Below are 24,986 nucleotides of genomic sequence, written 5' to 3'. Positions count from 1 at the left end.
GGGGGAAGGGGAAGGGGAGGGGGAGGGGGGGTAGAGGGGTGGAGTAGTTGTAGAGGGGTGGGGTAGTTGTCGAGGGGTGGGGTAGTTGTAGGGAGTGGAGAAAGTTACTGAGGTAGGAGGTGCAAGGCCATGGAGGAATCTAAACATGAGGATAAGAAGGGGACCAGGAGTCTATGAGGTCAGTGGATTAGAGTGTTTGAATTTAGCTCAAAATTCAAAATAAAAACTAATGGCACGAAAATTAGCAGGAGCCATGTAACTCATAATACGAATCTCACTCTGTCTATGAAATATTTGCTTTAATAATAAACCATCTGCTCCCAATTAGGTATCCTTTGGGTAGATGATAATCAGTGCCGCAAACCTATGTGAAAGAATATCAGTCAAGCAGTCGATAACTGAAGATGAATGTGATCTTTATCAACATCATTCTGTGATCCTGGCGACCCTGCAGCTCTCACCACTTTAACTCTCCATTCCAATCCTACTCTGAACCTCACCATCATTGACCTTTTACACAGCTTCAACCAAGCTCAACGCAAACTTCAGAAATAGTATCTCATCTTTTTCCAGGACACTCTGCACCCATCTGGACTGCACACTGGTTAGAAATTGGACCTGGTTGCCCTGTTTTACGGGTGTAAAATGGGTGCAACAAGGAACAATTTAAGGGACTAACATCCTGCGCCCAAAGGACTCCTGGAAGGCGTCCGACCCGATATTGGACCCCTTACATATGTAAACCCAACATCTGTTTTAGGTCCCCTGGCTGAAATTCACTTCCTCCACTTATTCCAGCTTCGTTGAGATAAAGGCCAACATTCAATTTGTCTTTTTGATTGCTTTTTGTTTGTACCTGTTCACCAGCTTTTTGTGTACACGGATACCTAAATCTCGCTGTTCCTCCACAGTTCCTCGTTTCTCACCATTTACAAAATACTTTCGATTTGTCTTTCTTGGATCCAAAATGGCTGACCTCATAGTTCTCAACATTGCACTCTATTTGCCATAGTTTTGCCCACTGACTTAATCTGCCTATGTCCCTTTGTAACTTCCTACTCTCATCTGCACGAGTTACTGCGCCTCCCAACTTAGTTTCAGCTGCAAACTTGGACAGACCTCTATTCCCTCATCTCAGTCATTGATAAATATGTTGAAAAGTTGAGACCTCAGTATAGATACCTGGGGAACACCACTTGTCACATCCCACCAATCAGAGTATGTACCCATTATCCCTACCACCCAACCAATTTCCAAACCATGTTAAAAGGTTACCTCCAATTCCATGCACTTTCATTCTTACTAATAATCTCTTGCTTGGTACCTTATAAAATGCCTTCTAGAAGTCCATATAGATAACATACATAGACACTCACTTACACACCATGCTTGTGACCTCCTCAAAAAATTCTAGGTTAGTCAAACATCACCTACTCTTCACAAATCTATGCTCACCCTCTCTGATCAGCTCTTACTTGTCCAAACATTCAGTCACTCTGTCCTGAATGACAGATTCTCGTAACTTCCCCATAACTGGCATTAGACTTATAGGCTCCAAATTTCCACATGATTTGCTCCTGATTTTTAGGAGCAACTGGTGTAGAACGGAGTATCTTAGAAATCGGAATTCTCCACATTTAGTTTTCTCCAGTTCTAGTCAGTTAGAACAGTTTCACTTTGGGACAGAATTTTTTTTTCAAAAGGGGGCGTGTCCGGCCACTTACGCCTGATTTCAAAGTTTCGTGAGTGAAAACTTACTCCAAACTAACTTAGAATGGAGTAAGTGAAGATTTTTGTACGCTCAAAAAAACCTTGTCTACACTTTAGAAAATCAGGCGTAGGTTACAAATCAGGTGTAGGGAATGGTGGGGGGGGTGTTTAAAGGGAAGTTTACAAACATTAAACACTTCAGTTTTACAAATAAAGAGCCATCAATAATAAATGATAAATACATCAATAAATCAATCAAAAAAAATTAATAAGAAATATATATTTTTTTAAATCAATAAATAAAACATTTTCTACTTACCGACTGCAGCACCGGGAGCCCTCCAACAGCATGCTGGGATGCCCCCCTCAGTGTGTCTCTGTCAGTGTCTATATCTCTTTGTCTGTCTGTGTGTCTCTCATTCTCTGTCTGTCAGTGTCTGTGTTTCTGACAGCGAGGGGAGGGGGAGGAGGGGGGGTAGAGGGAGAGAGGGGGGGAGTAGAGGGAGGGAAGGGGGAGGGAAGGGGGAGGGATAGGGGAGAAGGGGGGGGATGGGACAGAAGGGGGAGGGATGGGGAAGAAGGGAGAGGGATGGGGGAGAAGGGGGAGGGATGGGGGAGAAGGGGGATGGATGGGGGAGAAGGGGGAGGGATGGGGGAGAAGGGGGAGGGATGGGGGAGAAGGGGGAGGGATGGGGGAGAAGGGGGAGGGATGGGGGAGAAGGGGGGAGGGGGGAGAAGGGGGAGAAAGAAGATGTGGGGAAAGGAGATGGGGGAAAGGAGATTGGGGGGGAAGGAGATTGGGGGGGGGAGAAAGGAGATTGGGGGGGGGAAGGAGATTGGGGGGGGGGAAGGAGATTGGGGGGGGAGGAGATTGGGGGGGTGTGGGGAGGAGATTGGGGGGGGGGGGCTGGGAAGGAGATTGGGGGAGGAGATTGGGGGGGGGTGTGGGAAGGAGATTGGGGGGGGTGGGTGGGAAAGAGATTGGGGGGGGTGGGGGGGAAGGAGAAGAGGGAGGGAGGCTGAACGGGCCGGGCCCGAGACTTCGGGCAGGGCCCGTCCCCAGCACCAGATTTACAGGTAGGTGGCGTTGGGTAGGGTCGGGGGGATGGTGGGAGGGAGGTCAGTTCGGTTCGGGTCGGGGGGAGGGAGGCAGAGGGAGGTCAGGTCGGATCCAGTCCGGAGGCGGGGGGGGGTGGGGGGGTGGGGGAGCGGGTGTCGGGTCCGGGGCGGGGGGGGAGCGGGTGTCGGGTCCGGTCCAGGGGCGGGGGGAGGGGGGGGGAAGCGGGTGTCGGGTCCAGTCCGAAGGCGGGAAGCTGAAGTCGAGTCGGGAGGAAGCAGGAGCTGGCCGTGGGAGGAGCCTTATGCACACAGCCCCAGTGAGGCCATTGGGCCAGGGCTAGGGGCTGCGTGTTTCAGCCCCTCCCACAGTTTCGGGCGCCTGGAGCTACTGAACTTGCGTGCCCACTGTAGCGCGCATGTGCAAAGGTCCCGGCACTGTTTTCAGCGCAGGGACCTGGCTCCGTCCCCTACAGCTCCTGCTGCACTGCGCCGAGGGCCAGAGGACCTGCAGGGAGATGGAGAATACGGAGGTTTTTTTTAGGCGCACTTTGTGGCGCGAAAAACAGCCATCCAGGTCGGGACTGCGCCGTTCTAGGCGCGGCACGAAACTTGGGCCCATAGATCTGTAGTTATTTGGTTTCGCTCTCTCACTCTTCTTAAATCATGGAATAACATTTAAAATTTTCCAATCTAATGGCACAATTCCCGAATCAAAAGAACGTTGAAATATTATGACTAATGCAGCTACAATTTCTTGATCTACTTCTTTTAATACCCTGGGGTGGAAACTTGTACTGTTTGCCTTGATATCCCTTGCAAATATTTTTCTCGCATTCTTTTTGCTGATCTTAATACTTTCTATGTTGCTTTTTATAGTTTCCCCCAGTCTGTTGGATTTCCATTTGTGTTAGCTTTTTCTTTTTAGCTTTATTTTATCTTACCTCATTTGTTACCTATAGTTGCTTAACTACACATGTGCCGCTTTTGACTTTTAGGGTTGTGTACTGGTTATGTAATGTATCAAATACTTATTTAAATACCCCTCACTGTATGTCTGTACATCTACAGGTTAACAATTCAGTCCAGTTTACTGTGGTCAGTTTATGTCTCATCTCTTCCAAGTCAATTCTCCCTTCTCCCTTTGAAACTGAATAACAAATTCGATTATGTAATGGTCACTTTTCAGAAGCTGTCCCCCTACCGTTAGATTGTTAGCTTATTTGGGCTCGTGACTCATCACTAACTCCAATATGACCTATCCCCTTGTCAGTTCTAAATCACATTGGCCCGGATTTTGCGGTCAGCGGCAAACGAACAGCAGGAGTCATTCATTGCACTTACACTTGCCCACAGACTTTCTATGGGCTTTTGCACTGGAGCTTGCGGTGATTAGAAATCCATTTTGGCGTAGTGCCCTCGACAGGGTATCTGAGTCGTGTGTGAACAGGGCAAGCAACTGTGTATCTCCTCAGCCAATCAGATTGAATAATCCTTTTGTTTAAATGAGTTAATGAGGCACGCAGAGTCTAAACCAGGAAGTGCAAGTTAGAATATTTAATTCAATGCCAAATCATGTACAGAAAGTGAAATAAGGAAAGGGAAAGGAAAATAGGAATGAGAGAGAGAGAGACACAGAAACAAAAAAGTAAAAAAAAATGTTTTTTTAAAAATCTCCAATATTTAAAACCTGAAGGAATGAGACTCCATGCTTGGAAAAGTTAATTCTCAGTGCCAGAGAGGTTGTTTGGCAGTAATTAAGACTTAACACACCACGAAAAAGTCACCGACACTGGAATGAACAAGCTTTTTCTGGCAAGATTAGTGGATATGTATCAAGTACCGCAACTTCACGCCCTTTCATGTGTTTCAATCCTGAGTCTCTCAGCATGATACTGGTATAGCGAAGCTTCGAGAAGAGCATGGCAACTCGGACAGCCAGTTCCAGATTTCTGCGTTTAACTGCACGTGTACAGTCACCAGAAGCTGCTGTCCGATTTACTCCTTAATAATGGTGCATGCTGTCAGCCATTTATTTTTACCACAAAATCTTTCCAATGTTACAGAAAACTGTCCCGAATATAGTCTTAAAAACTTGAACTGTTCTGCTTCTCCAAGTATTTGAGAAAATTAAGATCTCCTCTTATAACTGTTTTTTTTTGCTACATACTTCACCTATCTCCATATTTATGCATCCGGCTACTACATCTCTACTGTCAAGAGGTCTAAAGACAACTCCCACCAGAGTCTGGGATCCTTTCCTGTTCCTTAATTCTACCCATTACCCTTCACTGATATCCCTTCTCTCAACTCCTGTAATAAGGTATTTTATCAATATTGCTGCTCCTCCTCCTTTCCAAATTTCCTTATCCTGTCTAAAGACCTTATAGCCTGGAATATTTAACTCCCAGTCATGCCCAGCTTGTAACCAGGTGAATTTGTTCAGCTACAGCTGAATTTGTGCTTTGAATTTACTTGTTTTATTTGCAATGTGCACTTGTGTACAGACTCTTATTTGGCTAACAATGCCCACCCTGCCCATTTACTCTGATGGTATTTTCCTGTCACTTTTTGACTCAGCACACTTTCTTATTTTTCATCACTCCTGTTTTATTTTTTATCAGGTATTTTATTATTACTTGAAGTATTTATATTATCTTTAGCTCTTGAACTCGCTGCCTAAAGCTCTCCGCCTCTCTATCTCTCATTCCTCCTTCAAGATGCTCCTTAAAACCTACCTCTTTGATCAAGTTTTTGGTCACCTGCCCTAATCTCTCTTTATGTGGCCCGGTGTCAAATATTTTTAATCTCATACTATTCCTATGAAGCGCCTTCGGACATTTCACCACATTAAAGGCGCTATATAAATACAAATTGTTGTTGTTATCACTTTTTGTAGTCTGACCTTTTAGAAATGATAAACATTTAGGGCTAGAACTTCCACTTACAGCGCCACTGCCCGAATCTTAGTGGTATTCCAACGGTTATGTCTTTAGAACTGCCGGAATACCATTAAGGTCCGTTCCCCTGATTTTCACCTGTCTGATGTCGGCGGTGGCGGTAGCGGGCTGGAGTGGGCGATAGCATTGCTCCCCGGTGTCGGCGATCTTCTTGCCTGTATAAAGGTAAGTGCACCCCTACCAACGAGCCTCTCCTCTTCTCTGCGCATGCGCAGACATTTTCCCGCGATTTCAGGGGTCAAGGGTGACCCTGCGCATGCGCAGAGAAGAGGAGAGGCTCGTTGCTAGTGGAGAGGAGAGAAAGCAGTTTTGAGAAGGCAGGGGAGAAATATAAGCATTTGCAGTGTCAATACTTAAAATATACTAATAAATAAATAATTATATATATATATAAAGCAATTAATATATATAATTTATTCAATTTAGAAATATTAATATAAATATGCAAGGAGAAATAATGGAATTGGAGAGAGAGGTAGGTGGGAGGAGGAAGGCTGTGCAGTTCTCGGAGGAGGTGCAGGAATCACTGGCCCATGAGGTGGAGGCTCGTTGGGAGCAACTGAGCCGGGGTGGGCGCGGAAAACCCGCTCCAATCGTCTATCAGAGAATATGGCGAGAGATCGCAGAGGTGCCCCGCCCATCATGTGGAGGGGCAAACCAGTGCCGCAAGCAATGGAATGATATCGTTGGGTTGGCAAGAGTAATAACTTTTATCATGAACTGACTAATTACTCTTAATGTAGTGCCACGTTTAATTATGTTGTAAATCTAGGTGTCACGCATTATTTCCCATCATCGATCTCATTGCGATAGTCTTCTGTACTTTGATGTGTTCATCATGCAACACTTGCGTCCGAATGGTACATAAATGTTCCACTCATTGAGGAAAGGACTGGGGATGGTTAATTGGGGATGTTTATCTATGTGTTCCGTAATCGTAGCTGTGAAATTAGTTTACACATAGCTTTTGTCACCTTTGCAGAAAAAATTAGCCAGCAATAGGGCGGAGCTCCGCAAGACGGGCTGAAGACGGTTGAACTGTCCGACCTGGAGGAGTGTGCTGCAGCCCGGATAGGCGCCCGTGATCGCACCACCAAGCGTGTTGGTGCTGAACCGGTGCTCGTGGAGAGCAAGTCCTGCATAATCTCCGGGCTGTACTGCAGTCATGTATTTCAATGTTATGTCAATATAATGTAGAATGTAATGTCATGCTGACATGCACTTTTGGCTGATCACACTCTACCACTTGGAAAGCAACATACTGTTTGGGACTTCAAGTTTTTGTTATGTCATGCAGTTTCTGTCCAGCCTGTTTATGATAGTTTCATGTAATGATTCTTGGTAATATATGATGCAACGGTATTGCTCCTCTACATAAGCCTGCGCAATGTCACCTCTGACCCCTCCCTCCCCTCCCCCCTGCCGCTAACCATTATTATGTTTTACAATTTCACAGGACGAGCCGCCTGTACCAAACGCCCCTCCCAGAGAGGACTTATTAGAGGAAGAGATGATGGAAGAGATAGTGGAAGAGGAGTACACTCCTCAAACCTTTGTGACGGTGGTGGTGGAGGAGGGAGGAATGGCGGGACTTGAAGGGTCCTTTCTTCCTGCAGTTACCGGTTCCTCATCAGAATCCAACTCTCCTGGATTCCGGTCTGAAGAAGCTGGACCAAGTGGCATGCAGCAGCGCACAGTGACCCCCATGCTGCATCCGCAACGGCTGATCCGGCAAGGTGGGAACGCTACAAGACAGGCAGATGCGAACCTGGACATGGTGGGACTGTCTAGGATGAGCATCGATGGGAATTGAGAGCTCCCCCAGGCCATTGGTGTATTGTGCGCCAACATCGCCGAATTAGCAGCACGTCAATCAGAGGACATGGCGGAGCTGATTGTGGTGGTGAGGGAGAATAACCAGTCCATCAATGTCATGTGGCAATTGATGGTCCTGGGATATGGCACTGCACTCCAAAGTGCCATACAACGAATGGTGACAGCAGCTAATCGTCAGAGGGAAGTACTTTCTTCCAACTATGAAGACTGGTCCTCCAGACCCCACACACATAGCACTGCTATTGTCGCCTCCCCGTCAGCAGCTGCGCGCGAGATGCTCTGCTGCACGACGTCCTGGTCGCGACGTGGGCAGGGCCAGGGGTACTAATAGCGGGAGGAGGAGGGCAGGGCCAAGGGTCAGGGGGTGTTGGGGAGGAAAGGCGTGGGAAAGGTGGCCGCAGGTAGAATCCTAGGAGGGTGGGGGGGGAGGTGTTGTTTTTACTAATTGTTGTTGTTGACAATGTTTGGTTTGTAAAAATGTCATTGAAAAACAATTATTTATTATTTTATTTATTTTATTTAAACTTGTTAAATTTCAAATTTCAACATTTATTAAAAAAATGTATTCAACTGAGCCATTCTTGTGCAGTGTCTCACTCACTTTTGGAAAATGAGGGGTAACAATCATTGTAAGGGTTACATGTATGGCCATACAAGGCTGAAACATAACTCTCAATGTTCAAGCAAAGCGTTCATTTATGAGCTGCTGAGGTAACAGTTTTGCAGTTGCTAAAGCACCACGAGGCTTCCCCTGAGGTGTTGGGGAGGGGGGTGGGGGGGTGGTGGCACGGGTTCACCACCAGGCTCCTCGACCTCGGCCTCCTTGATGTCCCTCTCTTCTGAGGTGGTCCGGCAGTCCCATCTGGCAACTCCTGTTCCCTCTTGATGGCTAAGTTGTGCAACATGCAACACGCCACAACGAACTCAGCGACCTGCTCAGGATGGCATTGTCGGCTGCCTCTGAAGTGGTTCAGACATCGGAAACGTTTCTTCAGCAATTATCTTTTTGACGATATTGCTTGTGGCTATATGGCTTTCGTTGTAGAGCTTTTCGGCTTCTGTCTGAGTCTTCCGCAGGGTGGTCATGAGCCAGCCGGCAAAGCCATATCCTTTATCCATCAGCATCTAGCAGTGACCTTGTGGCTGACTCTTAAACAGGTCAGAGACAATGCTCTCACACAAGATGTTTGCGACATGGATATTCCCTGGAAAATTTGCATTTACTGCCGTGGGTATTTGCTTGTGGGCTGCATGTTCAGGGAGTAGAATCCCTTTCGGTTTCGGTACACCTCCACTTTCTCTAAAGGTGCTCGCAGGGCGATGTGCATACAGTCTATTGCACCCTGGACCTTGGGGAAGTTTGCTTTTCTCGAAAAACCCAAAGCCCTCTCACTCTGTGCCTCCCTGGTCATTGGAAAGTTAGTAAAATCCATCCTGTGTGCGTAAAGCACATCAGTTACCCGGCGAATACAGTGATGTGTGGCATACGGAGAGATTCCGCTCATCACCAGCTAATGCCTGAAATGAGCCAGATGCATAGAAAGAAAGTGCCGCAGTCAACTTCACCTCGACAGGCAGTGCGGTGCTGATGGTGCTGGTAGGTTGCACGTCTATTTTAATGAGCTAACATATCTCAGTGATGACCTCTTTTCGGAAACGCAGCCTTCTAATGCACTGTGTATCAGTCAGGTGCAGGTACGAGCGGTGCTCCCTGTAATTTTGTTGAGGGTATGGTCTCCCCCTCCTCAAGAGTCTGTATCCTACTTGATTGGGCACATAGTGCTCTTCAATGAACCTTCTTCCAGCTCTATTCTGCATCATGTAATTAGTTAGCAATACTGGCGTTGAAATTACAGGCCCCATTTCTTTTAAAGTATTCAAAAATTTCAGATGTCCACAAAATTTGTTTGAATTAAAGGCAATGCTATTATTATCCTAAATTTAATCAAAATTCCTTGCAAACTATTCCAGAAATTACTCAAAAATCAATTTCAGGCTGCTGGCAACTTGAAACAACCTTTTCCTCAAAAAAAGATGATTTTCAAAGATGGAGTCATACTCTGGGATAAGGCCAATTAAGTATGTAAAAAATGGGTGATATGTTTCTCCAGCGGTAGCAGCCGGTAAAAATGGGCGATTTAGTAAATTTTGCACTGGGGGTGAAGTTTGTGTGTTTTTTGGACAGTAGAAGTGGGCGGGTGAATTCCAGCAACGCTAGCGGTAAGTGAATGCCGAAATTACCGCTGCCGATATTTGGGCGGTAACGAGCGGTAAATGGGTGGACTAAGTGGAAATTCCAGCCCTTTATTTTTAATTAATGTTCTGAGTTTTCTGTATGTCATGTGCAATTCATTGATATTTAATCTGTCAAGAATTATATGATGATTTAGAAAGGCCATTTCATCACTGAATTTGCAGTTTCTGCATATTCTTCAATTAAATTCTCTTCTGTAATTCACGAGTGGTGAATGGTTGTCCAGTGTACAGACCCCAGTGTAATTTGACGTTTCATGGTAAGCCTTCAAAGAATTAGACATTTTTATCTTAAATGAGAATTCTACATGGTGACAACAAGCTTTTGAACTCTATCATGAAACACACAAATGTGGGATCGTGATTCCTCAAGTTGTTGCGTCCAAGCTAGGATTTTGTGTACGATAATTTCAACCCTGCCAAGACAAGGCAGCTTGTTTAACTAATTTGGATAATTCCATATCCTAACTTCCCCGTGGCAAAGTGTAAACCACTGGTGAAGTTTCTCTTCCCGATAACAAAACATTTGTGAAATTATTCAAGTGGCAATCTTCCAAACTTTACTTGCGCACTGACATCTAATTTAGCCAATTAAGAAAAACTTGCATTTCTATAGCACCTTTCACTAAGTTAGCACGTCCAATGAAGTACTTTTGAAGTGTATTTACCATTTTAATACAGGAAACACAGCAGTCAATTTGCGTACAGCCAAGTCTCACAAACAGCAATGGAATAAATGATCGGATCATCTTTTTTAGCTGTTGCTTGAGATAAATGTTGGTAGGAGCAGTCCCTAGATTGTCTTTGAATAGTGGCGTAGGATCTTTACCTCCATCTGAAAGGGCAGATGTTTCATCCAAAAGCAGCACCTCCATCTGTGTGGAATTCCCTTAGCACTTTACTGAAGTGTAAACCTAGATGATGTGTTCAAGTCTCTGGAGTGGGGCTTGAACCCACGACCTTCTAGCTCAGAGACCTTCTGGCTCACCGAGTCAAAGCCGACGACCATGACAGTCACTTGGAGACTGCTCTTCATTGTTGTTAAACATTGTCAGCTTCTTATCCTTTCCTATAATTATATCCCATACAGCAGTGACTACCACAGGGATTATTTTCATTTCTAACAACAGGTTTCTATCAGGAGTTAATGCTGGCATGTCTGTTTAGTTTTGTGTATGAAATTGGGTCTGTCTACCACCAGTGCTTGCCATTGGAGTATTTGCCGTCATAAATTAAACTTCCCCTTCTACTTTGAGTGTAGATGTGTTCCAAACCAAATGAAGCGATTCCTCAGAATTTTGTAAAAAAATTAGTTCTCAGGATGTCGGCTTTGCTGCCAAGGCCGGGATTTATTGCCCATCCCGAACTGAGTGACTTTAGAGGCAGTGAAGAGTCAACCCCGTTGGTGTGTGACTGGAGTCATATATAAGCCAGAAAAGGCAGTGACAGCAGGTATCCTTCTCTGAAGGATATTGGTGAACAGGTTGGGTGTTTACGACAATCCGACAGCCTCATGGTCACTTTTACTGACACCAGTTTTTTATTTTATTACTTTTTTCAACTGAATTCAAATTCTCAATCTTCCATGATGGGATTACTAGTCCAGTATCATAAACACTACACTATTGCACTCAATGATTTCAATGGGATGAGAACTGGGTGGCTTCTACAATGGACTAGACGACTTGCTGCGCCAGGCAGTGAAGGTAAAACTATACCCCCCCCCCCACCCAAGTCGCCATTTGAGAATGGGGCTCTTTCGTTTTGAACAGAAATTTCCATGAAAGACCACTGTATAGAGTCATGGCAAATCAGTTAGCCTTGAGAAGGCAGCGGCCACATACCCGCCTTCAGAAAAAGAGGAACTATACCCATAGACAATTGACATCCATCACAATGCACCTGGCCATGTAAGCCATACAATGTTCATATTCAGGACCTCTACTACCTGTACTCACTCGCTTAAAATTTAACTGATATATTTCAAGAAAATTTACATGATTAAAAATACTTAGTATAGCAATTTCTGCACATATATACTGTATTTATTCAAACCTTCACTGCAATATTTAAGACAGACAAGATTTCACATCCCATTACTTTGATGTGTAACATAAGTGCAATCACCAACACTGAATGATATGCCAGGAATTTCTTGCAATGACGATATTAGCAGCAAACACCATAAGTTAGCTCATTGTGTGTCCCTCCAGTGGTGAACCTACTCAAACATTTATTAGAAAACCGACTGGAATAACGACAGCGAGGATAGGCAGAAGCGATGCTATCATGACACTAAGATTAGTAGGAAAGCGGGTTGTGTAGAGGACTCAGAGAGGCTGCAAGGAGATTTGGATAGGTTAAGCGAATGGGCTAAGGTTTGGCAGATGGAATACAATGTCGGAAAGTGTGAGGTCATCCACCTTGGGAAAAAAAACAGTAAAAGGGAATATTATTTGAATGGGGAGAAATTACAACATGCTGCGGTGCAGAGGGACCTGGGGGTCCTTGTGCATGAATCCCAAAAGGTTAATTTGCAGGTGCAGCAGGTAATCAGGAAGGCAAATGGAATGTTGGCCTTCATTGCGAGAGGGATGGAGTACAAAAGCAGGGAGGTCTTGCTGCAACTGTATAAGGTATTGGTAAGGCCGCACCTGGAGTACTGTGTGCAGTTTTGGTCACCTTACCTAAGGAAGGATATACTAGCTTTGGAAGGGGTACAGAGACGATTCACTAGGCTGATTCCAGAAATGAGGGGGTAACCTTATGATGATAGATTGAGTAGACTGGGTCTTTACTCCTTGGAGTTCAGAAGGATGAGGGGTGATCTTACTGAAACATTTAAAATCATGAAAGGGATAGACAAGATAGAGGCAGAGAGATTGTTTCCATTGGTGGGGGAGACGAGAACTAGGGGGCACAGCCTCAAAATACGGAGGAGCCAATTTAAAACCGAGTTGAGAAAGAATTTCTTCTCCCAGAGGGTTGTGAATCTGTGGAATTCTCTGCCCAGGGAAGCAGTTGAGGCTAGCTCATTGAATGTTTTCAAGTCAAAGATAGATAGATTTTTAACCAATAAGGGAATTAAGGGTTACGGGGAGAGGGCGGGTAAGTGGAGCTGAGTCCACGGCCAGATCAGCCATGATCTTATTGAATGGCGGAGCAGGCTCGAGGGGCTAGATGACCTACTCCTGTTCCTAATTCTTATGTTCTTATGTTCTTATAAAGCAGTCTTTTACTCAATGATGATACAACCATTGCTTTAACAGTTACTCAATTTAAGATCCTCACAGTTAAGTGGTATTTTGATATCCAATACCTGGATACAATTGGAACCCCATATAAACTGTGAAGACCTGTTTTAAATAGGTATTCAAAAATATTTAAGCACTTTGTGAATATCTGAAATACTTGGCCATTTAAAGTAAGTTTCTAATGCAACACACTAAGTCATTAGTATGAAATATACTGCAACAATGAGGCGTATCATTTTTACATACCTGGACCACCATCCTACCACAACCAATCCCAAACCATGCTATTTATTGCCGTGCCATTATTTTAGGATGCGTCTATTTGTACCAACAAAATGGCCACCGTTTCTCTGATTGGCTCTCTGGAATGTTTAAATGCAACCGCCCAGCCTAATATCTGACTGACTTTGCAAATTGTAATTTGATCCAGTCTGACTTCAGAAGCCAGAGAGAACATATCTCGAACAACCCAGCAAAAGCCAACAAAGTTACAGCCGACATCCCGAACCCCAGCGCAAGTGCTGCCTCCCCCAGCCAAAGTCACTTAATCCAGCATGCTGCCTCCTCCAGCTGAAGTCCCTTACCCCAGCGCAAGTGCTGCCTCTCCCAGCCGAAGTCCCTGAACCCAGTGCAAGTGCATCTCTCCCCCAGCCAATGTCCCTTACCCCAAAGCTCTAGTAGCTGGCAAAAGCCACTGACCCAAATGACACGGAAATAATGTAAAAAAATGTAACGACATTTATTGACAATCAAACAAAACAAGCAAAGATCACACTACAAAACAAGCAAACGCGATCGTTTGCAGCTCAGCGGGTGGCTCGGGGTTCGGTGGGAGGCTTGGCGGCTCAGGGCTCGGCGGGAGGCTTCGGAGGCTTGCGGCTCAGTCGGACAACGTGGTCAGTTCAGAATGAACGTGTTCGGGGCCCCGGTTCCGGGTGTGAGGCATCTGGGGTGGGGGGGCAGAGTCAGGAGGATGCATGCGCAGAAAGCGTTCGTACAAATAGTCACTTGGATTATTTTACTAAACCTGCAAGGATGTTGATTGGCAATATCGAAGTCACAGCAACAACCAAAGTAAATTCAAAGGAGTTTTGAAAGGCCCTAAACATGGGAATCATGTAAACCTCCTGCATTTAATAGCCCTTTATTGTAGCACTGTAAAAGTGATGAGTTTGTTGCCTTCAGAATTTCAGATAACAGCCAAAAAAGCTTTTGCTGCCAACATGAGTTACAAAGGTGGTCTTACTTTCCCTGTTCAGACATTGAAGTAGTTTCACCAGCTATGTACACCATCTATGTGATGTTTTCTCAGTGACTGGGAAAATAAAACTCATTGCAATTTTGCATGCACTTTTGTGTAAGAAAACTTTCCTTTTGATTCCACCAATGTTAGCAATCACCGAGGAAAAGAAAGCTCTACGTAGGTAAGTGACTTAAAAGCAATTTACTACTTACAACAAAAGAATTATGAACTTGCATGTATTTAGCAAACTACCTACAACCTCCGCGGAATGTCTCAAAGCACTTTACAAACAATGGATTCCTTTTGGTGTGTAGTCACTGTTGCCCTGCAAGCAAATGTGGCACCAATTTCCGCACACTGTTTTTTTAGATGTTGGTTGACCAGCACACTGGGAGAACTCACTGCTTTTCTTTGAATCATACCATGGGATCTTTTTTGTCCAACTGAGCAAGTAAACAGAGCCTCAGTTTAAGATGTATTTCCAAGGACAGCAGCATGAGTGCTGCACTTGAGTACCTAGAATATTTTCTGAAGTTCGTGATGGTGCATGAACCCACAACCTCAGATTCAGAGATGAGCGTGCCATTAACTAAACCAAGCTGACATATAGGGGGATACTCATAATGGTGTCACCCATGTTTTTCAGTCACTTCTTCAACCTTCCCTATTAAAAATGCAATGTAGCTTCCCCAATAGCTCACATGGTTAAAGCCATGAGGTCCAGGGTTCAAGACAGTGAATGATCTCCACCGGGATGATGTTAGGAGGCCTACAACTCGCCTCAATGCCACTGGGTAAGAGATTGAATAATCAGCCAAGGTTCCTGTTCTTAATCATCAAGAGGCAACCCCAACTGGAAGTACATGTGTGAGCATCTCGTGGTGACAATGGGCTCAAATTTGGCCCACCCCTTTTTTTGGCGCACTTACCGGAGATGCGCCGCTTTTCTCCGTTGTTAAGTGCGTCGAAAAAAATCGCTCCCCACTTTGGCCGCTGTCTGGCCTCTCCTCGATCGTCGCACAGCGAGGCAGTGGAGTGTCCACGCATGCACAGGAGCTTCTCACCCCCAGCCCCTCTGTGTGTGTGGGATCTGATGCCCGCCCCTAGCCCTGGCCGAGTGGCCTCCTGGTGTGATCGACCTCAAGTTTGAAATTTTATGCACTGTCGCTATTTTTGAACTTTCTTAATGGCTTGTCATTTTCCTGGACTTTTGGATATTTTTTAAAAATTATGTCAATATGTTTTGTCTCTTGTGAATGGGGGTGACCATTTGTCAAGTCTATTTACCTGGTGCTATTGTGAAAGAAGAACATAAGTGATGGAGGAACACTGAGAGAATATCTTATTTATTGAAGTAGACTTTATTTAGATAATATGGGCTCAATTTTGGTCCAGTATAATCATTGCAAACAAATAGTTGTTTAAATTAGTTTTGAGATTAGGGCAATCTAATTCAACTATCTTTTACTTCTTTTATTTTTGTAGTTTGAGCTTCCATGAATACTTCTATTGTATAGAAAATTAACTTTGCGAAGTTTGTCATATGATGGTCCTGCATAGCTGTTTGATGCTATTCACATTCTTTAGTCAAGTCATTAAGTTGTGCTGGCCTCTGATGTACCTACCTGCGCTGATTTCTTAACTCTCCGCAAGGGTTTTCTGAAGTGGCCACATACGCTGGCTTAGGTAGATTTGAAGTAACTATTAGCTGGCCAAAGTGGCCAAAATGGCCAAAACTGGCGTAAGTGGCTGATAATGCCCCCTTTTGAGAAAAAAAACTAAACTAAAAAAATCCTAACTAACTCACTTACACTGGTGCAAATTGAATGTGCAAAATGGGGATTTTTAAAATACTCCAGAAAAATCAAGTTGCTCCAAAAATAAAATGGAGCAACTCCTGGCCAAAATTTACCTCAATCTTCCTCTGCTTTGAGGGTCCATCATAGTCAAACAGTCTGCCAACCTTTTTTTTTAAATCAAGTGTTGCTTGGTCAGACTCTTGTTGGACTCCTTATCGACTAAGGTCGATATACAGCACTTTCCCTTATCTGTAGGTAAAAAAATTATATAGATTTTTAGTCTGACTTGTCCCACTGTTCTGCGATCTCGTGAATCTCTTGGCATTCTGATTTAGATATGCTTTTTATGTTAAAAATACAATTAAAATTCCGATAACAGCACAAAATAAGGTCAAAGATCATTTAATTCAGTTGCATTTGAAACAAAAATTGTACGAAGCTTCAGCCCCGAGTGTACTTCTGCCCAGAAAGATAAGAGTTGTTGAATGTATGATATGAAGGTCAGGATCCCTTCTTCTCCAGAAAGAGCAACAATAACCCAAATACATTATGCATTACATTTACTTGCCAAAAATACATTAACCATTGAAGCCTAGGCTTTGAAAATAATTCAATTCATTCCAAGGCCACAAAGGGATATTCTGGTACTGCAGTCATAATTGTTCAGGGCATATTATTTCATCATAGTTCTGTCTGCCAACTGAAGCAGTTCAGAAACCATATATTATAAGTACAGCTGTGCCACATTTTGGTTCCAGACAGTCCTTTGGAGGATCCCGACCATATTGATTACTGCAGAATACTGTAATATAAAACTGTTCAATTTTGCTGCTATCTTGCTATTAAACATTTCATTTATCAGGCACACAGATGCTGCATACAAAGTGTCCATTTGTTAGTAATATGTAAATAAAGTTAAGATAGGTGATAATGACTGCTGTTATAATGAGTAGTTATAACTTAATTATTCTTCATTAACAGTTTAAAGAGAACAGACAGGCTGCTGTATGCTGCTAGAATAAATCCTTTTAATGCTCAGATAGCTAAACACGGCTTTCAAAAAAATAACAAAAGCATTTTAGTGAAATGTTCTGCTCATCAAGGTAAGAACGGTCAGTACTGGAGAAATAAATACATTTTCCCTTTCCAGCGCGGAATACCACCATCAAGCACTTTGATGCACATTTAACATGTTCCAGGTGCAAAGCAAATCTCTCCACTGTGTCCTGACATGCCTCAACGTCAATCCTGATTGCATCAGTTTGATTTTTTTAAATTTTAGACACCTCACATCCTTGTGGTCTGTCTGAGTAATATTGCAAATTACTGCAAAATCATCACCACTTTTAAGCTGTTCACTTATACCAATCAGGAATTGGGTGACACTTGTCCAAACTCATTTCATACAGGATCCTTTCAGCCAGAGGAGCAGAGGGAACTTAACTCTCCGGTATGTGTTGAATTCAAACCATTATCCCAGAAACAAAAGGATAATATTTTAAGCACTGAATCCATCTTGCTCTCCAACGGGTACTCTGTTGTGAGTGCCAGTGGGGGCGATGGTGGCTCTGGGGAGTGCAGCCAGAGCCAAGTCCACGGCATCATGGGTGGCTCAGCTACCAGGGGGAGGAAGAAGAATGGAAGAGCTATAGTGGTAGGGGATTCGATAGTCAGGGGTGCAGACAGGCGTTTCTGCGGCCGCAGACATGACTCCAGGATGGTATGTTGCTTCCCTGGTGCCAGGGTCAAGGATGTCACTGAGCGGTTGCAGGGCATTCTAGGGGGAAAGAGTGAACAGCCAGAGGTCGTGGTCCACATCGGTACCAATGACATAGGTAGGAAGAGGGATGAGGTCCTGCAGGCAGAGTTTAGGGAGCTAGGAGAGAGATTAAAAAGCAGGACCTCAAAAGGTAGTAATCTCCGGATTACTCCCAGTGCCACGAGCTAGCAAATACAGAAATAGGCAGATGGAGCAGATGAATATGTGGCTGGAGAGATGGTGCAGGTGGGAGGGCTTTAGTTTCCTGAGGCATTGAGACCGCTTCTGGGGGAGGTGGGACCTGTACAAGCCAGACGGGTTGCATCTTAACAGAGACAGAATCAATATCCTCGCGGGGAGGAGGGGGGGGGGGGGGGGGGGTTGCTAGTGCTGTTGGGGAGGGTTTAAACGAATTTGGCAGGGGGTTGGGAACCTGAAACCAGATTCAGTAGGGAGGGGAGTAAAGCTGGAATTAGAAAGCAAAAATAAAGAAAGTGAGTTTGAAGGAGAGGGGAAACAAGCAGAAAAAAAGGTAAAAAAACAAACTTAAAGGCACTTTGTCAAAATGCACATAGCATTTGTAACAAGATAGATGCGTTGACGGCACAAATTGAGACAAATGCGTATGATCTGATAGCCATTACAGAGATGTGATTGCAAGGTGACCAGGACTGGGAATTAAATATTCAGGGGTACTTGACAATCCAGAAGGACAGACAGAAAGGAAAAGGAGGTGGGGTAGCTCTATTGATAAAGGATGGAATCACTGCAATAGTAAGAAACAATATTGGCTCAAATGATAAGGGTGTTGAAACAGTTTGGGTGGAGAAAAGGAACAATAAGGGGAAAAAGTCACTGGTGGGCATAGTCTATAGGCCCCCTAACAGTAGCAACTCTGTTGGTCGGAGCATAAACCAAGAAATAGTGGGGGCTTGTAAAAAGGGAACAGCAATAATCATGGGTGATTTTAACTTCCATATTGATTCGACAAATCAAATTGGTCAGGGCAGCCTTGAGGAGGAGTTCATAAGAATGCATAAGGGACGAGTTCCTTGAGCAGTACGTAACGGAACCATCCAGGGGTCAGACTATCTTAGATTTGGTCCTGCATAAAGAGACAGGATTAGTAAACAATCTCCGAGTAAAGGAACCACTTGGAATGAATGATCACAGCAAGATTGAATTTCAAATTCAGATGGAGGGTGAGAAAGTTGGATCTCTAACCAGCGTACTAAGCTTAAATAAAGGAGACTATGAAGGTCTGAGGTCAGTGTTGGGTAAAGTGGACGGGAAAAATAGATTAAAGTGTAGGACGGTTAATGAACAGTGGTGTACATTTAAGGAGATATTTCACACTCTCAAGAAAAATATATTCCAGTGAGGAAAAAAGGGTGCAAGAGAAAAGATAGCTATCCGTGGCTAACTAAAGAAATAAAGGATGGTATCCAATTAAAAACAAGGGCATACAAAGTGGCTAAAACTAGTGGAAGGACAGAAGACTGGGAAGCTTTTAAAAGCCAGCAAAGAACGACTAAAAAAAAATGATTAAGAAAGGGAAGATAAGACTATGAGAGTAAACTGGTGCAAAATATAAAAACAGATAGCAAGAGTTTCTAGAGGTATATAAAAAGGAAAATGTTGGCTAAAGTAAATGTTGGTCCCTTAGAGGACGAAACCAGGGAATTAGTAATGGGGAACATGGAGATGGCAGAAACTCTGAACAAATATTTTGTATCAGTCTTTACATAAGAGGACACCAACAATATTCCGACAGTGAATAGTCTAGGGGCTATAGCGGGGGAGGAACTTAACACAATCACAATCACTAAGGAGGTGGTACTCAGTAAGATAATGGGACTAAAGGCAGATAAATCCCCTGGACCTGATGGCATGCATCCTAGGGTCTTAAGAGAAGTAGCGGCAGGGATTGTGGATGCATTGGGTGTAATTTACCAAAATTCCCTGGATTCTGGGGAGGTCCCAGAAGATTGGAAAACTGCAAATGTAACGCCTCTATTTAAAAAAGGAGGCAGACAAAAAGTAGGAAACTATAGACCAGTTAGCCTAACATCTGCGGTTGTGAAAATGTTGGAGTCCATTATTAAAGAAGCAGCAGCAGGACATTTGGAAAAGCAAAATTTGGTCAGGTAGAGTCAGCATGGATTTATGAAGGGGAAGTCATGATTGACAAATTTGCTGGAGTTCTTTGAGGATGTAATGAACAGGGTAGATAAAGGGGAATCAGTGGATGTGGTGTATTTGGACTTCCAGAAGGCATTTGACAAGGTGCCACATAAAAGGTTACTGCACAAGATAAAAGTTCACGGGGTTGGGGGTAATATATTAGCATGGATAGAGGATTGGCTAACTAACAGAGAACAGAGTGTTGGGACAAATGGTTCATTCCCTGGTTGGCAACCAGTAACTAGTGGGGTGCCGCAGGGATCAGTAGTGGGATCCCAACTATTTACAATCTATATTAATGACTTGGAAGAAGGGACTGAGTATAACGTAGCCAAGTTGGCTGCTGATACAAATATGGGAGGAAAAGCAATGTGTGAGGAGGACACAAAAAAATCTGCAAAAGGACATAGACAGGCTAAATGCGTGGGCAAAAATTTGGCAGATGGAGTATAATGTTGGAACGTCTGAGGTCATGCACTTTGGCAGAAAAAAAATCAAAGAGCAAGTTATTATTTGAATGGAGAAAGATTGAATAAATTTAAGACAGAGCTCGGCAGTTTCTTAAATTATAAGGGGATAAGGGGTTATGGGGAGCAGGCAATGAAGTGGAGTTGAGTCCATGATCAGATCAGCCATAATCTTATTGAATGGCAGAGCAGGCTACTCCTGTTCCTATTTCTTATGTTCTTATGCATCAATCTATTCTATGCCAAACAGAAATATTTTCTGATACTTTATTCAATAAAAAAATTCTGCACATAAAATTAATGAAGTCACAAATCAGATTAGCATTGTCCAAAATTACATTTCCGATACTTGTGATTGCTAGCCAACGTGGCAGCATGGTCAAAATGTACTCATGTGGCAAAATCACTATTTGCTCCCAAAAAAGCCTCAAAGCAATTATGTCAATTTGAGCCTTAGAAAAAGATATAACCACTTACCAATATAAGTGATGATTTTTCTTAGTTTTCATGGGGGTCGTAAGGGAAAGCAGGAAGAAAGAATTTAAATTTATACAGCGCCTTTCAGGTTCTCAAAACATCCCATAGTTCTTCACAGCTAATGAAAGTGCAGTCACAATGCAGCAACCAATATGCACACAACAAGGGTCCATCATTAGCAACTCAAATGACCAGATCATCTATTTTGGTGATGTTGATGGATGGTCAGGATACTCACAGAACTTTCCACTCTTCTTTGAACAATACCATCGGATCTCTTACATTCACATGAACAGGTTGACGGGACCTCAATTTAACATCTCATCCGAAGTTTGGCATCTCCAAAAATGCAACACTCCATCATGACTACACTTGTGTGTCAGCCTAGATTATGTACTCAAGTCTTGGAATGGGGCTTCTGCCCAAAGAATTCTGGCACTTGAAGGTGTGGATTTTAGCACTGCTGGTAGAAAAGGAATTGGAAATTCAACCCCAAAAAAAAGAGTGCAAATGTAACATTAAAGGCCCCTCTTGCCACAAACACAAATAGAAACAAGAAAAAGATATTCTATGAAGATTTTTTAAACTGTGAACAAAAATTGAGTTTTAGCAGCACACAACACAGAACTTCCTATGTATCAGTTTCACTTTTCTAGTGCATCCTTTCTGAAATACTTTTTCATCTTCCCTTTTCTATCCTCAGTTAGTAAAATTTCCAAGATCCAAAATAAAATATTCAAAAAATTACATATTTCACAATAATTGCAGAGGCCTATTAAGAAAATCTTCTTCAAGGTTCTACGAGACTGGACGTGTGCCGCAAGATTGGAGTACAGCCAATTAACCTACTTACAAAAAGGGAGCCAGAACTAGGCCATTACAGGCCAGGTACTTTAACATTTTTGGCAAGGAAAATGTTTAAAGCTTTAATTAAAAATGAAATTACTCTGGAGGAAATGCAGCGTATGTATGTGGACTTTCAGAAAGCCTTTGACAAGGTACCACACAGGAGACTATTGGAAAAGATTAAGAAGTATGGAAATATGAGGAGGGTAGCAAATTGGAATATAAACTAATTAGAAGGAAACCGAGAAAAGGAGTTAAGGGTATTTTCTCAGATTGGTTGAAATGAGTGGTGGTGTCGCACGGGGTTCTATTCTGGGATCGCTTCTGTTCATCATGTACATTAATGATTTGGAGATAGGGCTAGAGGGAGTGGTGTCATAGAAAATACTGAAATAGGAGGCAGAGTAAATAATTACGCACCAAAAGACTGCACGGGAATATTGATAAGATAGAATAGGCAAACAGAGGTAGATGGAACACAATGTCGGTAAATGTGAGGTGGTACATTTTGGTCAAAAAAAATAAAAGTAATAATTCTATTTTGAATGGAAGATTAGTAGGTTCACAAGGCATTTAAAAGCAGCACCTCAAGTGGATAAAGCCATTAGAAAAATCTGATGAATGCTGGATTTCACGGCAAGAGGTACAGAATCAAAGTCCAGATGTAATGGGAAATCTATGCAAAACCTCAGTAAGACCACAGTTATACTATTGTGTGCCATTTTGGGCTACAACCTCTACGAAAAATGTTGAGACAATAGATATGGTACAGTACAGGTTCACCAAAATGCTGCCTGGTATGAGGAAATACCAAAACAAAGTAAAACATGAAAAATTGGGGCTGATTTATTACAACAGAGTAGATTATGGGGTGATTTGATACATGTTTAAAATTATGAAAGGGTGGAACAGAATTAGAAATAGGCAATTTCCAGTGATTAAGTGGTTGACAACAAGGGGACATGGAAATATTAAATCAAACAGATTTAGGATATAGTGCAAGAGAAATATTTTGTCAGAGGCTGTGCAACACATTACCCAAGTCAGTGATTGAAGCAGAGATAGCATGCTACCCGCCACCATCTCAGCAAAACCCCAGTCCTGCACGAGGTAGAAAAGGCCATCCGTCAGCTCAGGAACAACAAGGCATCAGGAGCAGATGCAATCCCCGCTGAGTCACGAAAGTATGGCGGAGAGGCACTATTGGCACGAATGCATGACCTCATCTCTCTCATCTGGAAGGAGTAGAGCACGCCGGGAGATCTCAGAGATGCAGTGATCGTGACCATCTTTAAAAAAGGGGACAAGTCTAACTGCGGCAACTACAGAGGAATCTCCCTGTTATCAGTCACTGGGAAGGTCATTGCTGGAATCCTCCGTCTTCTCCCTGTGGCTGAGGAGCTCCTCCTGGAGTTGCAGTGCGGATTCCGTCCACTACAGGGTACAACGGATATGATCTTTACTGCAAGAGAAATGCAGGGATCAGCACCAACCCTTGTACATGACCTTCTTTGACCTTACAAAGGCCTTTGACACTGTCAACCATGAGGGACTATGGATCGCCCTCCTCCATTTCGGCTGCCCCCAAATGTTTGTCGCCATCCACCGCCTGCTCCACGACGACATGCAAGCCGTGCTCCAGACCAACGGATCCATCACAGACCCAATCCATGTCCGCCAACCCTCTTCTCGATCTTCCTCGCTGCAATGCTCCACCTCACACTCAACAAGCTCCCCGCTGGAGTGGAACTAAACGATAGAACCAGTGGGAACCTGTTCAACCTTCATCGCCTTCAGGCCAGATCCAAGACCGTCCCATCCTCTGTTGTTGAACTTCAGCATGCGGACGACACTTGCGTTTGCGCACATTAAGAGGCTGAACTCCAAGTCATAGTCAGCATCTTCACTGAGGCGTATGAAAGCATGGGCCTTACACTAAACATCCGTAAGACAAAGCTCCTCCACCGTGACCCCACCACACAACACTGCCCCCCCCACCGGTCATCAAGATCCATGGCGCAGCCCTGGACAACGTGGACCACTTTCCATACCTCAGGAGCCTATTATCAGCAAGGGCAGACATCGATGACGAGGTTCAATACCGCCTTCAATACCGAAAAGAGTGTTCAAAGATCAGGCCCTCAAATCTGGCACCAAGCTTATGGTCTACAGGGCTGTAGTGAACCCGCCCTCCTGTATGGCTCAGAGACGTGGACCATATACAGTAGACATCTCAAATCGCTGGCGAAATACCACCAATGTTATCTCCGCAAGATCCTGCAAATCCCCTGGGAGGACAGATGCACCAACGTTAGTGTCCTCGATCAGGCCAACATCCCCTTCATCGAAGCACTGACCACACTCGATCAGCTCCATTGGGCCTAATTGTTCGTATGTCTAACACAAGACTCCCAAAGCAAGCGCTTTACTCGGAACTCCTACACAGCAAGCGAGCCCCAGGTGGGCAGAGGAAACCTTTCAAGGACACCCTCAAAGCCTCCTTGATAAAATGCAATGTCCTCACCGACATCTGAGAGTCCCTGGCCAAAGACCGCCCTAAGTGGAGGAAGAGCATCCAGGAGGGCACTGAGCACCTCGAGTCTCGTCGCCGAGAGCATGCAGAAAACAAGCGCAGGCAGCGGAAGGAGCATGCGGCAAACCAGACACCCCACCCACCCTTTCCTTCAACGACTGTCTGTCCCACCTGCGACAAAGACTAATTCCCGTATTGTACTGTTCAGTCACTTAAGAACTCACTTTTAGAGTGGAAGCAAGTCTTCCTCAATTCCGAGGGACTGCCCATGATGGATTGGGGCTAAAATTCTGGTCGGAGGCTTCCTTCGGACGAACACCCCCGACTCGAAATGTTTTTGCAAATGTACCTGGTGGTCCCGGAGGTGTCTCCGATTCCAGTCGGAGGCCTTCATTTGATGCATAGAGTACGGGAAAGGACTTCCCCGTACTCATGAAAAAGCTGGAGTCACATGGGCCTGGACCACCAATCACTCTGCAGTGTTCCCATTAATAATGGGAACTCCATTTCTCCAAGTTCCCATTATCAATGAGAATAAACCCCTAAGACAAGAAACACAACATAATAAATTAAACAAAGCACTTCACATATTTAAAATTAATTGAAATT

General features: G+C 44.0%; 1 protein-coding gene across 5 annotated transcripts in view; it reads right to left on the bottom strand.

Annotated features, from left to right (window-relative positions):
• snx29 (sorting nexin 29) overlaps nt 1-24,986 on the bottom strand; it is a 751,140-nt gene that overhangs the window by 482,209 nt on the left and 243,945 nt on the right. Inside the window, exon 14 of one of the 5 annotated variants that reach the window (XM_070856735.1) lies at nt 13,837-14,015. The exons of 2 other annotated variants lie outside the window; for them this stretch is intronic. In XM_070856735.1, coding sequence (XP_070712836.1) covers nt 13,967-14,015 — 49 coding nt within the window. In that variant the 3' untranslated portion in view covers nt 13,837-13,966. Of the gene's footprint in view, nt 1-13,836; nt 14,016-21,222; nt 21,462-24,986 lie in introns of those variants that run through there. 2 more of the 5 variants (XM_070856733.1, XM_070856734.1) reach the window with 2 other exon arrangements.

This window comes from Pristiophorus japonicus, chromosome 15 (assembly GCF_044704955.1).
Source record: "Pristiophorus japonicus isolate sPriJap1 chromosome 15, sPriJap1.hap1, whole genome shotgun sequence".
In the NCBI taxonomy this organism is placed as follows: Eukaryota; Metazoa; Chordata; class Chondrichthyes; family Pristiophoridae; genus Pristiophorus; species Pristiophorus japonicus.
This window is presented reverse-complemented; position numbering and strand designations above follow the sequence as displayed.